Genomic DNA, 19123 nt, shown 5'->3' on the forward strand with positions numbered 1-19123 from the left:
GGGTACACACTTTCATTGCAACCAAGTGGCAGCCGCACTGAAGAGATATGGAGTTAACTATAGAATAGCTACTACTTATCATCCTCAAACTAGTGGACTAACCGAAGTATCGAATTGACAAATTAAAAACATTCTTGAGATAGTTGTGAACCCTTCGAGGAAAGATTGGTCTTCTAGATTGGATGACACTTTATGGGCATTGCGGGCATCATACAAAACTCCATTAGGGATGTGGCCGTATCAATTGGTTTTTGGGAAAGCATGTCACTTGCCAGTTGAACTGGAGCATAAAGCAATATAGGCAATTAAGCAAGTGAACATGGAATATGAAGTTGTTGGAAAGAAAATGTTGTTGGATATCACTGAACTAGAGGAGATTAGGCGAAATGCCAATGAAAATGTTGCAATTTACAAGGAAAAGATCAAACGATGACATGACAGAATTATTTTACAGTGACAATTTATCGCGGGTCAACAAGTTTTATTATTCAATTCTAGTCTCAAACTGCACCCGGGTAAATTATGTTCACGATGGTCTAGACCTTTTGAAGTTGTCGAAGTATTTCCTCATGTTACAGCCACAATCAGAGGTTTACATGATGAACACCAGTTCAAAGTAATTTTATTTTTGTTTCTGCTCAAGTTTGTTTTATTTTTTTATTCTTGTAGAATAGTTAAGTACTATTGTCGACGCACTTGGGCTTTATTATCAACCCAATTCATACTATTGTACTGTCACGTATGACTCACCGCAAATGAAGGGTAGATCAGAATTTTCAAATCCCACCATTTGATTAAAAGTGACCTAGCCGTTTGATTTGTCCGAACGGGTGCAATTCCTATTGGACACATTTATTCCTACTAGCTTTATATATCTTCACATGAATAAAAAATCATGCCTTTCCATCTTCTTCTTTTACTCGCTATAAACCCCATTCACTATGCCAACTGTAACACATACAAAGTAGCCATTTTTATTCACTTTCTCTTCCCCAAGCTCGTATCTTTATAACTTTAAACTGTCTTCACTCCACAAAATAAACAAAATATGGCAAGAACGAGAGGATCGGTCAAGAAAGCCACCAAGCCTGTTAAAGAACACTCATCATTTGCAATTGCAGTTCACAAATCAGAATCCTCCATGCCAACGAAGAAAAAAGAGCCGGTGACCTTTTTAACGAAAGCGGCCAATGACCGATTCTAAGACAACATTTTAAAGCTAAATTTCCACCCAGAATAGGGCATTCTCCTTTCACAACAGTAAGAATTGGGCAAGCAAGTCTACAAAACCATCTCTAAGCTAAAGTGGGAAACTTTCTACACTCATCCTGGAAGCTATTCTTCTTCATTGGTACATGAGTTTTACGCTAACCTTTATGACCATGAGTTAAGAGTTTATCTTTGTTCGAGAAGGCTTAATCCCACAGGATGCTAAAAAAATCAATAAGTTGTACAACACTAAAGTGGATGTAAATTAACATTCTGAGTTTATTGAGGATATCACAGATGACAAAAGGGAACTGTTAGTGAAGGATTCATGTGTCAAAGGAGCATTGTTGATGGGTTCACATCAAAATAATTATACGATGCATCGCCGCTTCCTAACACTGTAAATCAAAATCTGGTTTTATTTTGTCAACTGCATGCTACTGCCCTTTACTCACAGCATCACAATCAACTTCGATAGAATGTACCTACTACATTCAATTACCAAGGGCTGAAAGATTGATGTCGGTTCAATACTCTACCAAGAACTTGCTGACTGCACCACAAGGTAAACTGGAATTTTGGTTTTCCCATCATTGGTGATGCTACTGTGCCAGCAGAAAGGGATCGTGCCCCGTGATGATGAAGAGGTCCTGGAGAATAAAGGCCCGATAAATGAAGCCTTTATCGAAAGAATAACTCATGGCAAAGATACACTGACAATGAAAGGGGCAGAGATCAGTAAGACAAGGAAGGGAAAAACCAAGGCAGAAACTAAGGGAACAAACCTAACTGTAGAGACATCATTGTTGCGCAAAATGTAGGATATCGAGAAGTTGACCAATTTCATCAGTAATAAGCAAGTTAGGCTTTTCGCTACAGTAGAGGATATGGATAGATCACAAAATTTGTTCTACGCTTATACCAAGGCCTATAACAACTCTATTGTAACCGCACTAAGTCAGTTAAGCCTGGCCACACTCCCAGAATTTCCAGTGTTCCCACTGATTATCGAGATTATGAACCCTTATCTGAGAAAGACAAATTAAGGGACCGAGACAAATCAGTGGAATCCACTCTCATTATGCACGTCTCTGATGATGAGAAAGAAGAGAACTCAAGGAACACTGAGGAATGTATGTGAAAGATTGATAGCCAGGTCGAGGGTGACTTCAATGCTAGTCAAAACGCGCCTACTATTGAGAAGAAAGTTGATGTGGGAAAAGAGGAAGTCTGTGCTGCAGTTGTGAACGAAAAGGCCAAAGAAGAAAATACTGAGAAAGAATCTGCTGAGAACATTGTCAATGTATCCGAGTTTGTGGGTGCTACTACTGATAATCTGGAGCGAGATGGAGCTAGACTGGCGGAAGCTATAGAGGTAACCAGTAAGAAACACCACAACTTATTGGCGATAGTAGTTTATATCAGACCACTCAATGTGACCCCTCCTACAGTAATGCAATGATGTCCCTTATTCACAAAAAAGGAGACATATATTGTACAATAAAAGATGTATTGATATATATAATTTAGGAGTTAAAGAATGATGCTAGTTTTGATGAAGTTGCAATCTAATTCATTCTTGTTTATGTATTGTTGATGCAATATTCTATCATCTGAATGTAACTCATTCATTGGGATTTTAGATGATTCAAGTTCCTAGAATGATTATTTGCCTTAGTGAATTATTGTGTAGCCTTGCTAGTTTCTGTTTTACTTAAGGACAAGTAAAAACTTAAGTTTTGGGGTGTGATAGTACTAGAAAGAACATATGTTTTCTCCCTACTTATTGGTTAATTTGTCCCCATGTAGTTATATTTAGTACATATTTTAGCATTTTTAGTTCAGTAAACTGCATTTTATAACTCAGTGGATCTTAACCTATTTATCCTTAAATTTTGTCATGTTTTGGTACCAATGTCGTTGCATAAGTATTTTCAGATTATGCACAGAATTTTCGCCGTACTTGACAGCTGTTCAGATAAGAAAAAAAATGTATGCGTTGTCAATACGGAAGGTTAAATTTTATTTTATGTTTGTATGAAAGTATACATGATTTCTAGGTTCAATTTTATTTTATTCAATCTTGCTTCTACTATTTAATCTTTGGGTTTGAATGTTTTTAGCATGGATGTGTTATTGCAGTCACTGACACTGAAAAGTGCAGTGACAGTTCAAGCTAACAAGCATGACAATGGAAGTTGCTTGAGGATTAGAGGAATTTAATCCACTTTTTCTTAATAGTGTTCCATTGCCATCACTGGAAGGTGCGGCTAATGTGCATGTTTAAGTCTTAGATTAAATATAGAAGTTAAGCTTGGTAAGATATTCATTGTAATTTAAAGTATCAACAATCACCTATCCTTTTATACCTTATGAGCACTTACTATTCTGTTGAATATTCACTTTAGGGGTCCCAATTTATCAGTATCATATTTTATCTTATTATTTTCAAGTTATTTCTTCGACAATTACTCTCACAATTCATCTTGTTTCTATATATTTATTGCACTGACATTGATAGACAAAAGACAACCATCCTCGCGGGATTAATATCCGATAGACTCATATCTGTCTAGTATACTTGCATCAACAGTGTACGCTTGCACATTATTGCTGTGAAGTTAAACAGCCGATCAACCAGATTGATACTTAATAAATACCTCAAAATGATAGAATGCTAATTTCGTATCGATACTAAAAAATGTATCGATAAAAGTATACCAAAATCGATACCATTTAAAATTTATCGATACCAAGCAAAAAGATATAGATACCATATTGATACTTAGTAACTTATTTGCAAGTCAGTAACCTATTTTGGTATCATTTTTTAGAAATTTATCAATACCTGACCAAAAGTATTGATACTGGATCGATACTTTTTGGCTTAGAGCATTTTTAACTTGTTTGAAGTATTGTTTTTAATTGACTTGGCGTTGAAAAATTTTCCAAGTATAAATTTAACATTTTTTAATTTTAGATATGATTTGAAGTGCAATTTTTCCAAGTGTTGTTTAAAATGATTTTTATTGAAAATATAGTGTTTGTTATATCAAAATGATTTTTCATAAAGCTTAGGTCAACAATAATAATAAGTGCTCTCAGATCACTATAATACCTATACAAGTCTCCACAATATATAAGTAATTGAGACATTATAACATATTATATCAATTACAATCAATCTTCCCCCAAAACAAGCAAGATAATAAGCATAAAGAATGTCTTCAATCAACTCAGGATAAGTATTGAATCTTCAGGATATACTTCCAAGTTTTGGATTCGATCCACCAAACTTGGGAAGTTGGTTGTTGCGATCTAAATCTAAACCAATCTCCAAGATATCTTGCTATGTGTAGTTTGGATATCAAATATGGACAAGTTTTCATCCAAAGTACCAACAAGAATCAAAGCCCAAGGATTTTTGGTGCCAAAATTTTCCAACTTAAACATAAAAAGTTTTCTGAGCAAATTGTGCCATAACTAATTGGCACTGGTCTAGGCACTACTCAAAAATTGCCTCAGCAATCTCCTCTTACAACAAATTTTTAAACAAAATCATAATAGGAGAATAGCCTTAATCAATAAATACAAATGTTCCCCCTAAGTAACTCCCCCTTAATCTATCATACTCAACTAGTAACATAATCAAACAAATTAATAATTGATGCATAAGTAATGAGGGTTGCATTAATAATCAAAGTACTAAAAATTATATTATGGTAAGAAGATAGAAGAAGGGTTCGCAAAATAACACCCAAAGTAAATGAAATCCAAGTTTAAAATCTTTAATATTATAACCCAAAAATCTTCAAAATAAAACTAGACAGAAAAACCATCATAATAAGTTTGTCAAGTAGAGATCTCCTAATATAAAGGCTTGCAAGTTCCTTGATGATAACTTCAACCCCAAGCATATGGTGCTCATGGCACGAAAAAATCATTATGAATCCCAAGTTTGTAGTGATTGTGCCATAGAAGAGTTCCAAGCATATGGTTCTTCCCGCAACTATTACACATGGGAACCTTCATTCTCTGGGTTCCTCCCATGCTAACTAAAGATGTCGCTTATCGTACACTCCACTCTTGGTGGAAACCCACAATCTGTGACTCCCTTGCTGGGGCAATAGAATATCCTTTTACATTCTGGATCTCTTGAACCCAACTTTAGAAATCGCGTCAGAACCTTTGCGCTTGCTCCTTTCTTTGTCCCTGACCTTATTTCTTTCTTGGATAACTGTCACCATTCTTTGATCCTTCGTAGATAAGGAAGCAAAATCTATAATCTCAAGGGAAGATAAACAATACCCTAAGCTTCTTATTTAAACCTCCTTCAAACCTAATACACAAACCCTCCTCGTCTGGAACCAGGTCCTTGGCGTACTTAACCTGATAAACTCCTTCTCATACTCAAATACTGTCATCCTTCATTGCTTGAGCTCCAGAAAGTTTTTCTTCATCTGTTCGATGAAGAGTTTGTTGATGAACTTTTTTCCGAACTTGTATAATAAGAATTCCCAATTCACTTGCCCCCTTTGGACCATACTGGTTATTATGGTCCACCATTGCTACGTTTCATCTTCAAGTAGAGAGATGGTACATCTCAGACTTTCAGCTGGGGAGCAATGCACCTCTTCAACTACCCGATAGACTTGGGAAAGCCATTTTTTTGCTACAACTAGATCATTCTTTTTACTTCCTCGAAACTCTTTGGCACTACGCTTACGGATGACCTTCACAAGGTCCTCTCTAGACACTATTATAGTTGAGACTAGAGGTGCAAGGTTTGCTAGTAGTGCAACCTTTACTATCCTCATAGCCTCCTCTTGTCTCACTGATTCGTCATAGTGTTTATGAGACTAGTTTGGGGCAACTCCCGTATACCAGTTGAACCATTGCCCCAAAATATGGCTCATCATTTTCATCAAGGCTTCATTAGCCTCCGTTCCCAAAACTCCCTGGCTCGCAAAAGGCATAGGGATGCTCACTGGTGAAGGGGCATTGCTTTCTATTTCCCCCTTTAGTATTTATTGAATTTATCGACATCTTTCTTCTTTCTTCATTCGCAGCAACACACAAATTTAGGACCATTTACCAAAATGATGTTCCACAAATTTGAAAGTATATATGTAATTGAAGATGAAATTAAAATAGTACCACGCCACTTTAAAAGATTAACATACAAGTAAATAATCATTGACGACAGCTTAGACAACATCTATAACTCACAGTTAATGATAAGCTAACAAGGCTACTAATCAACGTTCGAAGATCTCAAAATATCATTGTCAAAATACAATTTAATGACTTTTAAAATGACGGTATCTAAAAATCGTCCTACTACCCCCTACCAAATACATGTTACCCATTAAAACAAAGAAGGCTCACAAATGGCTGATGATCTAGCTATTTTCCTTTAATCACTACGTTCAACTATCAACCTGAAAGTAATAAGAAACTAGGTAAGTTCGAGAGAACTCATTGATTTCTTGGGAAATAAATCCCACTAAAATATCATTAGAAATTAGGAGATTAAACTCAACTAATAGACTAGCATGCCACATTCGATGGATACAACTCTCTGATCTGAAGTATCAACTAGAGGATACTATCGCGATCAAACTCAGCCTATCGACGAACATTAACTAATTTATAGGTTATCTTATGACGGACACAAGCACAATTGCTCTGCGTGTATACCACTTGAGCGAACTACCTTTTTTCAACTACCAGGCTTACTAGTACTTTTCATGCAACATGCACTACTATTTTTCACACAAGCACCATTTTCCCACATACCCCATTCCTTGTGCTAGCTTTTGATTCTGGTTCCAAATAACTCTTTTTTTGTATCTTCATATTGCTCATCAGAGCCATTTGCTATTCATCACCTCCGTACCCCCTAACATTCCTCATTATTTTCAAACACACACATGTTCCCCCGTAAGATCGGGTTTTCACCAGTCATGGTTTGCACTCAAGTGCCATATGAGAAAAAAAATTATCCTTTATCTTCTATTTATCATTGTACATAACGTCCCTCCGTTGCCTCCTTAAACCATTCTAGATATGAAGCTTGTGCACTAAGGAAGGAGTATTTTCACTGTGAATATATCATATTTCTAGTTCTGTTTAATTGTTTACACCCTTGCATGCACTGACACTTTAAATACATTTCCTTAGACACAGACACCAAATTCAAAAGACAAAGCTAATTACCTGGTTGTACAGTGATAACAATTAATCAAATAACGCAGATTTATAGACTCAATGAACAAATGAACTCACCAGAATTCTTTACTCAAAGCTTAACTACTCTACAGGTTCCTTCCCTCTAATACTGGGACATTCTCCCATTTCTTTGGCTAAAATAATAAAATGACCTCTTTAAACATAAAAAATAACCAAAACTTTATGAACTGTCATGAAGCTGAAGACATACAAATAGTTTCTGGATAGAAGTTTCCTTCCTATCCGGTATCCAAAGAAAATCCTATTGAACCTTTCTTACAACAAGCTCTTACTAACTAGTAAAACTTAAAAGAAGGTGTAAGAGTTTACCAACAGACAACTTAAGTCAGAAGCTCTTGTAAGCTTCACAAATAACATATTCGTTAACGATGAAGAACTCTTCTGGTTTTCTTTAATGATAACAAATTCTAGCAGTGAAGATGAAACAAAATATTTTCTCCACTATCAGGCTATCCTATTTATAGATAACTCACATCCAAATCCCACTCAAGATTCACTCTAATCATTACTCGTTCTCACATGCTTCCACTAATTAACCACTTCCTATAAGGCTATCGAAGTGTCCTAATTACTGACATGCTACCTCAACTAAAACACTAGATGACTAAAACGTGCACTACTAATTACTATACTTACACTAGCAATGACACAAAAATATGGGTAGCAGTCTTATTAGCGGGAGAGTCCGCCTAATAAGGTTCACGCAATAACCAAGAAGCCGACATCTGTGGAGTGGAACTCCACAGTTTTGGCACTCCACAGTTTTGGCGAAGTTCTACGAAGTACTTTTACCATCCATATTTGGTCTATGTCTCGTGACTTTGGTGGTCTTCACCAGCGTACTCTCCCGAACTGAGCTGACTCACAAACCTAGGGTGTAACACATCAAGTTTGATATCAGTGGAGCATAGATGAAGCAACAACTCCCTGATTTGTGCAAGGTCAATGTAACATCTGCGTATGCCTTGGAGCTAGGTACAGAGAGGTATCGAGTTATGATTTAGTTGGAAATTCTTGAAATAGAATAAATAGAAATTTTAAGTATTAAATTAAAAAGTATTTAGACCCAACAGGAAATTAGAAAATACTCCTTAGATAGGAAAATTTTAAATAGAAGTATTGACTTAATTGAAATAGAATAGAAATTCTTGTAGCCAAAGTAGTAAAAATAAAAAGTTAGGAGATACATAATGGTGGTAGAAAGGAAGGAAGGATTAAGAATAAATTTTACCAAAAGTTAAGTATGTCATCCTAGGCATTATGAAAGATGAAGACGGGTAAATTGGTAATTAGCCAAGTAGATATTTCTGGACATAATGATTAAAGGTAAAATGTAATGATGGATGGCTAGAGGACTTATTAGCAATTTAACCTTTTTAATTAAAAATGATGAGATATTTTGTGAAATGGTGTAGAAAATGGAAGAAAAGATGAAAAGTTATCATCTTTCACAAGCCAATCGTCACCTTCATTTCTACTTTTACCTATCTTTGTTTTTATGCCATTTGTGTCCTTCCTCCATTGTTGAACAAACCAAGCTCAAAACCTTCCTTTTTCTTTGCTATTTCTTTAGTAAAACCTACAGATAAGGCTAATGAGTATCTTATTTTCATAAGAGAATCTCCATAGATATATTAAAGGTGAGAAAAAGCAAGAGTTAAGGTTTTGGTCTTCAAGGAGTTAAGGTAAAAGATGAAGAAATTATCATGCCATACATGTTTATTTATATTAAATATCATAGGAAAGTCACTTGATTGTGGTTTTAACATATAAATGTTAAATGTTTGTTATGAAATTGAATAAAAAGAAAAGGAAGGAGATGATCAAATTGAAGGAAAAGGAAAAGAAAACCAAGGAGTGAGAAGAGGAGGAAATATATCATCTCAATTTTTTGTAAGTACTACAAGGAATTTCAATCTATTTTCTTTAAATATTTTTATTGTAGTATGTTAGTTACCTAGGGTAGTTAAGTAAATATTATTATGTTAAATAAAAAACTAAATTGTGAAATTATGAAATATGTTAAGAAAAGTATAGGTGAAGATCATAAAATGATATACTTGGTTGAATGTTAAATATTTATGTTGAGAAAAATAAAAGTGTATAGAAAAAGCATTATACTTGTGATTTATGAAATGGGGACTAAATTGTGAAAGATGGAAAAATATGAAATCTTTTCCGAAATACTCATGTAAAATATATAAATGTATGAAATTTAGCTTTTATACCCGAATAGACAGAATTAGAACTATTAGGATATTAGTGGCATGCCATTAAGGATCCTCAACGTGCTCTCCGTTTTCTAGCACGTTAGTGCTCTCTATTTAGTGCACTTGTGTTCTCTGTATAGCATCTTGGTGCTCTCTATTTACTCATGCATATAGTTGCACCCCTGTACTTGATTCGTATATCCTGAATTGTTCTAAACAGTCTATTGTGGGCAAATGTGTGAAATGCTAGTAATACAAGTATTTAAGGTATCAAGGTAAGTATAAAAATTATTCAAGGTAAATAAATTTTTTGAAATGAATGTTTTGTTATATTGATGTCCATGTGTGAGTATATGATGTATTTTAGTAACATTTTTAATATATGTTATGTTCATTTATTCTTGTAGTGCTTACTAAGCCTTTACCGGCTTAAAGCGTATATTTTTAACGCGTAGGTATAGTTAGACTTGTCGAGCTTAAGTTGGGGTCGTGAGTTCTCATGTCATCACATCACCGAGGGAATAAGTGTAGGCATTATATTTTGGGTCAAAATGGCATGTACATAGGTAGACCAAATGTGTTCCAAGTGTTACGGACTAAAATACAAACTTTTAAAACTTATCTATTTTGGTATTTTGATTTAACTATTTTGGTTCTATATGAAATGAATTATTGAAAGCTATATGTATGCATGCAATTGTGGTTTGATAATGTGATAATTGTGATTGAATTGGAGTTGTTTTAAGTAGTTTTAATGCATTTTGAATTGGTTTTAAGTGTTGAGATGAAACTGGTGTATTGCAGTGGTTTTTAGCAAATTTCCAAATGATTTTTATCAAGATTAACCCAAGGTAATGATACCAAGGGGACAAGTATTGATACCTGGGCCTTAAAACTCAAAATTTTCAAAACAAAATGTGATATCGGTATCGATATCATATTTGGTATCGATTTTAAAGGCAATATATCGATACCTAGGCCCAAGGTATCAATACCTTCATCAAAATTTTAAAAATTTGAAGTTCCAGAATGCTATTTTGGTATCGATATTGTTCAGGGGTATAAATAACTTTCATAAGGTATCGCTACCATGTGTTTAAGTATCGATACTTACCTCTGTTTTGAGTAAAAATTTCTAAACGTAATCAATTAACCAATAATGGCTCCAGACGTTTCTAGTAATAATTATTGAGTTAAATAAGTTATAATACTATGTATAAATGTTCAAATTACATAGTGTCTAGTCAAGATCACTTTGGCACTAAATATAATAGCTTTTTATTGGGTCCCTGTAGTCGAACCGGGTATAAGGGTGTTACAGTCAAAACTATACCATCTTTTCCAAAACATAGGTATTGTAGAAGAGTTTGCTAGATGGATCATTGATTGACTTGAGGAGGTTGGCATAGAACTTATAAACCACCCCCATAGAGCTTCACAAAAGTAACAGATTAAAGACACCAAAGCTCATTTCATGCATGTTTTGATTCTCAATAAAGGTTTTTTCTTGGCAAAGAGCAAATATCTTTTGGTGCAGACAATGGACGAAAAGGTGTGCTCCTTCTTCAACATTTTATATATAATAAATTCAAATATCTAAATCTCAATCCGTTATTTAAATAAGCAATACAAATTTAAATAATAAACACTCAAAATATTTATCTGTATAACCACAACTAATAATTATAAAATCTAAATTCATAATATTCAAATCCAATATTCATGAATGTTCGGATCCAACCCCATCCTAAACAAATATAGTGTCCAGACCTAAGCCTTAAATTAGAAAATTTGTTAAAAGAAAAGTTAAACTTAACCGGCAAAAGAACGGTCAAAGATTGGCCAAAGCTCCGCCGAATATTTGGCGATGGATATATGTGTCCCCTATATGCGCCGCAAATACACTTTTTGGACCTTTCCAAATAAACAAAACCATAAAAACAAAAAAAACAAAACAAAAACTTTGTCAATTTACCCAAAATTTTCTCTATTACCGATAGTTGGATCTCTAACAATAATACTATCCACGCTTCAAATTTATCCTTTGATTTAAGTTCAAAAGATGAGGCTGGTATGATCGGCTTTGACCAACCATAAACACCAAACCAGGAAATTTATATGGTGGCTTTTAATTTTTTTTAATTTTTAATTTTTTTTCTTTCAATTTGTGTTTTCTAAGAAACACATAGGAAAGAATAAATAGAGATCGAGGAATATTTTAATTTTTTTTGTTAGGATATTTTTTGGTTCATATTCTCTGGTAATAGAATCGAAGAAGGTGGAAGTAGAAGAGAGAAAGCGGATTTTCTCTCTTCTCTTCTCTCTTCTATTCTACATTTTTTGTTTTTTTTTCTTTTGTTTCTCATGACGGCATAATTCGTCGTTTTTATTCCAAGAAATTAGGGTTTGGTTTTGGTGAATTTCTAAGATCATGAATGTGATGCGTCGTCTCAAGAGCATTGCTTCCTCTCGCTCTTCTATTTCCGATTCCGTAAGTTCTATTTCCCCCTTATTTTTTATGGACCCGATGGGCTTTAAGCTCCGTTTGTTTGTTAAGAAAATGGTTTGAAGGAAAGAAAGTAAATATAACGGGTTATTTTTATTTTATTTTTAAGACTCTTCGTTGAATATATATATATTTGCACTTTTCATTCATGAGTAGCTAAACAGGGAAAAATTTTCTTTTGATTTCTGTATATTATTTCTTGATTTAGCTGGGGTATTAATTATTCTATGTTGAATATGCGTTTTTTTTTCATTAAAAAATACTAGTTTTTTTTCGTACGTGACTATTTGTCGCTTTACAGCTGGATAATTATATAGTAATTGTTTTCCTCTTTGCTGCATTGTTTTTGTCTTGTTTTGAAATGGTTACATTGAGGCTGAACTGGGTATTGATTTGTAAATGTATTAAGCTACTTTCCTCTTCCAGTTTGTGTAATATTTATGCAATCTTGTGGAAATTTCCTAAACTGTATATACAAAATTCCATGTGCTGAAAAAAACATAATATGAGAGTTACATTGAGGCTAATATTAAAGATAGAAATATAAAAAGCTACTCTTTCTATGAGGATGCTTGTTTTTCTTTCGATTTTTGTTTTCCATTTCTTGATTCTTCTGAGAAAATTTTCTTGTCTCATCAGGGTGGTGATAGCTTCACCAAGAGGGCAAAGGTTGATCAAGAATCAGAATTCAAGGCAACAGGGGAATCAAATATATCTGATAGGAGTACACCTGGGCCAGAGCATCATATGGCTTCTACTTCATCGGAAACTGTAGCAAGCACGTCCAATGCAGCTTCTAGTTCTAGTAATATAACAGAGAAATTAGATCTCGATCAGCTCCCTAATGAAATGCATGAAATGAGAATTAGAGATGAGAAAACTACTGGCCATTATGATAAGGTGATTCTGTGGTCTTGTAGTCTTCAAAATGTCTCTGTACATGTATGTTGACGTTTTTACCTTGTCTTCATATCTAACTTGTTCTATAATTTATAATCAAGTATGCTGGAATGCCATCCATTTGAGAAGTTATTCGTCTTTTCATACTTAAAAGCTTTGAAGCTCTTGATATAATCTGAAGCAATTACTAGTTTCTATCTTTTTTTATGACTTCAATTGAACCTTAGCAGGGAACCAATCTATCTCTTCAAGAAATTTTGTGACCAACTTTCTGCATAATGTTATTTGATTATTTGAAATGATTTAAAGCTATCTAAAGTTAGCTTCCCTAATTATTTCTAAACCTATTGCTTTGAAACTTGTATTGCGCAGGATGTTGGATCTAATGTTATTAATGGAAATGGAACAGAAGCAGGTCAAATAATTACAACTGTTGTTGGTGGTCGAGGTGGGCATCCAAAACAGGTGATTTGATTTTGGTTGACATTTTGTTGCACATTGTTAACTGCTAATCTGAAATATGTTTAGCAGCCTATGTGTGAACTAATGTTGCTTGATTCTTTTTCTTCTTGAAAATTTCCCACTGCTTTTTTCCTTCTGGGTGGAGTGGGAATTAAGTTTTTTTCTGTTAGGTTGTTTAATCTAGGTTATATCTAAAAAATGTTGCTGAAGCCATAGTCATGTTAGAAACTTGGTTTACATGTTTGTATTCCATTGCATTTGATTACTATGTTTGTATTAAGCAGCAATTAATTCTTAACAAAGCATCTTTTTCTATTGTGCTCCAGACAATCTCGTATATGGCTGAGCGTGTGGTTGGGACTGGTTCATTTGGTGTCGTCTTTCAGGTATGAGTATATTGACATGTCATCACCTTCTTGTCTATAACCATTTTCTCTTAGTGTTTGCATTTATCAAGTATATTTCTCTGAGTTATAACACTTTATGTTATGATGTAGGCTAAATGCATGGAGAGAGGTGAACATGTTGCTATAAAGAAGGTTCTGCAGGATAAAAGATACAAGAATAGGGAGCTGCAGATTATGCATCTACTTGATCATCCTAATACAGTCCAATTGAAGCACTATTTCTTTTCAACCACCGAAAAGAATGAGCTCTATCTTAACCTTGTTCTGGAATTTGTACCTGAAACAGTTTTCCGAGTTTCAAAACACTATTGTAGAATGAATCGCCATATGCCCTTTTTTTATGTACAGCTGTATACATACCAGGTGATCCTTGACCTTGCCTAGCTTTAGCTAATTAGTAGTGGGTTGTGAAATTGTACTGGTTCAACTATTGATCTAACCATTTCGTGTTGCTATTTTAAGCGCACATTATGACAAGCTATACTGCTTTTCTCTCTCTCTCCCTCTTTCTTTCTCTCTTTTCTTCTTTTGTAGATATGCCGTGCTCTAAATTATTTACACCGTGTGGTTGGTGTATGCCATCGTGATATTAAGCCACAAAATTTACTGGTAAGACATTTTTGCATTTATGTTATGAACTGGTGATTGATATTAAGAAGTACTTCAATTTCTTGTTTGAGAATTTTACCTATCACCTCGACTTGACAAATTTTTTCATCTTGAATGCGCTATAATACGTGACACTGTGGTGTAATGCTGGTCAGTCATAATGCTTGTTCAAGGATTTCTTTGTGTGCACGCATGATTTAATGTGTCTTCTCTTCACTGTGATATATAGTTGACTCCAACATGTCATTGCTTTTGTTCTTATAATGATTGGTTTTATTAAATGGTAAAAGCATATTGGAGCTAATGTTTCGATGATTTGCAGGTCAATCCCCAGACTCACCATCTCAAGATATGTGATTTTGGCAGTGCGAAGATGTTGGTATGTTTAAATTTTTCGGAAGTTTGAAAATCCTTTAATCTGGTTTGTAAAACTTTTGAGACTTACTCTGCAATCCTTAGGTGCCAGGTGAACCCAACATATCATATATATGCTCACGATTTTATAGGGCTCCAGAACTGATATTTGGAGCAACGGAATACACAACTGCGATTGACATGTGGTCTGTCGGTTGTGTCATGGCTGAGCTTCTGCTTGGACAGGTGGGTTAAAAATATGTGTATATTTCCTTTTAGATGTAGCTTTGGTGTCAACTTATGTTCTATTTTCCATCTAATGCTTGCGTGGTTCTAGTTTCAATGTATTTCAAATCTGCTGGTTTCATTGACATTCAAAATGTGTCTGCATTTCAACATTGTTATATTCTCCTTTGCATCTATTTCTGCACCATCTTTTATGCAGTCACTTTTGAGCCCTTGTCATTTCTCTGTAAGATATAGAGGGCTTTGGCATCCTGAAGTCCTTCATCGAAACAGATTTTACAAAATTATTCTTTCATCTATCTACCATCTGCCTCCTTTTGTCTTCTTCTCCAAGGCATCCATTTGTAGTGTGTTAAACTCATATCTTCTGGAAAACTGTTCTATGCATTAGTACTTTGTAGTAGATAGATGGTATTTTCTAAAGCATACTGGGTATTACACCATTTGCAGCCATTGTTTCCTGGTGAAAGTGGTGTTGATCAGCTAGTGGAAATTATAAAGGTGCACATCTATGGCTTTTTTGTGACTCGTAGTTTTTCTTTTCATTTTATCTGTTTTTTAATTTTTTTTCACTTCATTTTGCTTTATCATATCAGAAATTGGGAACTCCCACTAGGGAAGAAATCAAATGCATGAATCCAAAATATACAGAGTTCAAATTCCCTCAGATCAAAGCTCATCCATGGCATAAGGTGTGCTTATTGGATCGTCTTCTAATTATCCATATATGTTGTGCAGTAAAAGTGGATATCTAACTCAAGTTACAATTTTTAGATATTTAACCGGAAAATACCTCCTGAAGCATTGGATCTTGTGTCAAGGCTGCTTCAGTATTCGCCAAACTTACGTTGCACCGCTGTAAGTATTTCACATTATGTATCATTGTTGTTTTCAGCTGCATATCCATTTTTTGTTTATTGACTTGAATCTTGATAGGGAACAACAGTTGTGTGATTATCCCCCAACCCACCTTTATGACCAAGTTGTAGCTTAAGCACTCTATTTCGAATGGTAGCAACAGACTGCAAGCCATCATAACGGATTAAAATAGTTTCATGTTCTTTTGCAAACTCTTACCTCCATCTTTACTTCCTGGTTTTCAGATTGAGGCTTGTGCACACCCTTTCTTTGATGATTTGAGAGACCCCACTGCATGTTTGCCTAACGGGCGAGCTCTACCTCCTCTATTCGATTTCACGGCTCAAGGTAAGCTAGGTGGGTTAATCGTTTTTGCATTTTATACCTGTTCTGACTTCTCAAATTACACATTTCAACTGCAGAATTGGCTGGTGCATCTCCCGAACTACGTCAACGTCTTATTCCGGAACACGCAAGGGCATAAGATCAAATGAGACCAGCATCTATAGTCAAACTGTAAATTGTTTTGGATGCTTAGTTGCCGCACCACCCTACCATCAAGCCAAGCACCCACAGGATATCCAAATTCCCTATAAATGGATATGCTGGTGATGAGATATAGAAGAACTGCTTTGCCAAACAGGTTTTTGAGTTCTTTTTCTCATTTGTACGGGCTTTGGCTGCCACATATAGTAGTTTATTATTAGCAATCATGATTCAAAAAGCCTAAATTTTCAAAACAGAAGATTTAGAACTTATTACATTGTATAATTTTCCTACTACTACAGAGATGCAAAGTGTCCATGTAAATCCACGCTTTGTTTTCCGGTGATTTTTTTCACTGTAGCTAATTTATGAACTATATCAATAATAAATTACTTCGTTACATTAAATAAACGCCGGTTTAGCGGCAAAAGATTTGTGTTGATTTGAAAATAAAACATTATATTTATAAGCACAAGAATGATCTCATGGAATCCTAGGATCACTTTGTCTACTGCACATTTTTATTGAGAAAAATGAGTTGGAAATTGAGATAATAAGGGCATAATATTGTTTTGGGAATTTCACAACTTGGCAAGGGGTGAATTATGGAAGGTAGCACGAGAAGTAAAGAGCAGTTTCCCAGTTTTCTTCATCTTGAATTCAATAGAAACTGCAGTTATATTCCTTCCACTTTTTACTACAGCTCCATCAACAATCAGCTCTGCCTGCATATTGAATGATGGTTTATGTACATCCCAAGGAAGACTGCAATCAAGCATGCAAAAGAACAAGACTAGATCATACAAAGCTAGTTATTTCCTGAGAAGTATTAATTACACTAAAAGTCTCCTCCTCCAAGCATCAATCAGGTTATTCTGTTTATCTAGCCATCAATTCCGATGTTACACGGAGTATATTAAAAACGCATTACGCACATCTATACCTATCTCATAAACTGCTTGGCTCTAACATGTCTCTTTAAACATCGTCAAATCCAAGGTATAAATGTAGTAGATACACACATGTATAAAATTGATCAATATGTTTCATGTTATCTAAACTGGTATCTAACGTCCAAACTTGATTGACGTAATTCTACAGAATTAGAGTTTTGGAAGTTACAAACCAATTTAGAATCTAACCTATATCAAAGGTAGAATTTGCCTAAGGCATAATGTTTAAATGAGAGGTCAAGGAAGATCATGCAAAGCAATTTGACAAAAGCAACCTATATCAATTCCACTTTGACTCCAAACCAGAGGTTCAACAAAAATCAACGTTCTATTAAAGACATTCTAGAACGACTTTGGTCTTCACTAGAGAATTAGGAGGAGATTTTTAACAATGGTATGAAAATTGAGCAAGGTCACGGTTGCAAGTTGCAATCTCCCCATGATTCCATGCATATAATCCTATCTTTTCCAGCCAAATCTTTCTCAACATAACTAAAAAGGGGAACAGAAACAGGTTCAAAACTGAGATAGAATCTGAAATTTGAATCAATACTATACTATAATTTGGGATTTAACCAAAAATGAGATATCAAAAATCCAAAAGAGCTCACATCTTTCGGAGCAGCAGAGAGATAAGACATCCCCAAATCAACAAGGAAAATTTCCTTATCCTCACCGACCACCGTCCTAGTCGTCGCAATCGCCACCCTTTCCGCTATCGCCGCAACGGCCCCTCCATGTAACCCACCAAAATAATTCTGCAACCCAAAACAAACTGAGAGGAATAATTGTTACAATAATTCAGATAAAAACGATAACAAGTTCAAAACAAAGAATTACGGCGACAGCGGGTGTGACGGTGGCGAAGCAGGTGACGTGGCCACGTCGGACAGTGTGGGTCTTGAGGGTGTTGCATAATAAATTGGAGTAGAAGTCTCTGGAACTGTAGTTTTCTACATTGGGATCGTGCATTCCTACCCTTTTCAAGAAACGCATAACTTGAGGCTCGTAGGGGTTAGCTCCGTCATCGGATTTGGTGGAGGTAGCAGCCCCACCAGGTGAAGTTGATGACGCTTGCAGCTCCCGGGAACCAGGAACTGTAGCTTTGGAAGAGGGGTTTGCCATATCTCTCTATCTCGATTTCAGTGTAGAATGACTGTAACCTCACTATTTTCCTTTTTTTTTTCCGTAAAAAGCCTCAAATTTTTTCAAAAAAAATAATTAAATCCCTACCTTTTCTTTTTCCAACCAATTGGCTACTTTAATTATTAAAATAAATCAAAAACTATTTTAATTGTTAACTTTAAGAGTTTCTATCCTCAATTTTTTTCAGTTAAAGTCATTGGTATCACTGCATGACATGTTACAAAAAACGATTAAAAATAAAATTTGATAAAATTATTAAATTTTAATAAATAATATTTAAAAGTTATTAAAATCATAAAATTGAAAATTTTATAAAAATCATAAAAATTAAGAAATATGAAAAGAAATTATAAAATTTTATAAAGTCGTAAGAAAATTATAAAAATTATTGTGTCTCTCCAATACAACCAAGTCGATCATAATAGATCCAATGTTTCCTTAGTTGTGCTTACCTTTCTCCTCTACTTACATTCAATCTTTTCTTGTTGGCTTTGATTATCAAACCAATTTCAACCCAAACTTTAG

The 19123-nt window shown here is 34.7% G+C and overlaps 2 protein-coding genes across 5 annotated transcripts; one reads left to right on the forward strand and one right to left on the reverse strand.

Annotated features, from left to right (window-relative positions):
* The first annotated feature begins 11556 nt into the window (after positions 1 to 11556).
* LOC105791583 (shaggy-related protein kinase theta) lies at positions 11557 to 16823 on the forward strand. Of its 2 annotated transcripts, XM_012619702.2 has the most exons (13): positions 11562 to 12162; positions 12817 to 13077; positions 13450 to 13542; positions 13866 to 13925; positions 14037 to 14309; positions 14481 to 14555; positions 14878 to 14934; positions 15015 to 15155; positions 15606 to 15656; positions 15752 to 15847; positions 15930 to 16013; positions 16259 to 16361; positions 16436 to 16823. In XM_012619702.2, exons 1-13 carry the CDS (start codon positions 12103 to 12105, stop codon positions 16495 to 16497), a joined length of 1416 nt encoding a protein of 471 aa, XP_012475156.1. In that variant the 5' UTR covers positions 11562 to 12102; the 3' UTR covers positions 16498 to 16823. The 2 variants fall into 2 exon arrangements, with proteins under 2 accessions (XP_052490559.1, XP_012475156.1); XM_052634599.1 differs by having other exon boundaries at positions 11557 to 12162; positions 16259 to 16823.
* LOC105791585 (uncharacterized) lies at positions 15835 to 18639 on the reverse strand. Of its 3 annotated transcripts, none has more exons than XM_052634600.1 (3): positions 18293 to 18639; positions 18064 to 18210; positions 15835 to 16693 (listed from the first exon to the last, which is right to left on the reverse strand). In XM_052634600.1, the coding sequence occupies exons 1-3, from the start codon at positions 18575 to 18577 to the stop codon at positions 16604 to 16606; spliced, it is 522 nt and encodes a 173-aa protein (XP_052490560.1). In that variant the 5' UTR covers positions 18578 to 18639; the 3' UTR covers positions 15835 to 16603. The 3 variants fall into 3 exon arrangements, with proteins under 3 accessions (XP_052490560.1, XP_012475157.1, XP_012475158.1); XM_012619703.2 differs by lacking the exon at positions 15835 to 16693 and adding an exon at positions 16878 to 17224 and having other exon boundaries at positions 18293 to 18634; XM_012619704.2 differs by lacking the exon at positions 15835 to 16693 and adding an exon at positions 17117 to 17264 and having other exon boundaries at positions 18293 to 18637.
* Positions 18640 to 19123: the final 484 nt, after the last annotated feature.

The sequence above is a fragment of the Gossypium raimondii genome, chromosome 8 (assembly GCF_025698545.1).
Source record: "Gossypium raimondii isolate GPD5lz chromosome 8, ASM2569854v1, whole genome shotgun sequence".
Lineage (NCBI taxonomy): Eukaryota > Viridiplantae > Streptophyta > Magnoliopsida > Malvales > Malvaceae > Gossypium > Gossypium raimondii.

Excerpts from the sequence above, each read along its gene's own strand:
- LOC105791583 (XM_052634599.1), top strand. The coding sequence starts at position 12,103 with ATGAATGTGATGCGTCGTCTCAAGAGCATTGCTTCCTCTCGCTCTTCT. Across the intron at positions 15,156-15,605 it reads CTGAGCTTCTGCTTGGACAG|CCATTGTTTCCTGGTGAAAG; the intron begins GTGGGTTAAAAA and ends CACCATTTGCAG. Across the intron at positions 15,657-15,751 it reads AGCTAGTGGAAATTATAAAG|AAATTGGGAACTCCCACTAG; the intron begins GTGCACATCTAT and ends TTATCATATCAG.
- LOC105791585 (XM_012619703.2), bottom strand. The coding sequence starts at position 18,577 with ATGGCAAACCCCTCTTCCAAAGCTACAGTTCCTGGTTCCCGGGAGCTG. Across the intron at positions 18,211-18,292 it reads CCGTCACACCCGCTGTCGCC|AATTATTTTGGTGGGTTACA; the intron begins GTAATTCTTTGT and ends TTTGGGTTGCAG. Across the intron at positions 17,225-18,063 it reads TCTCTGCTGCTCCGAAAGAT|GCAGAGCTGATTGTTGATGG; the intron begins GTGAGCTCTTTT and ends TTCAATATGCAG.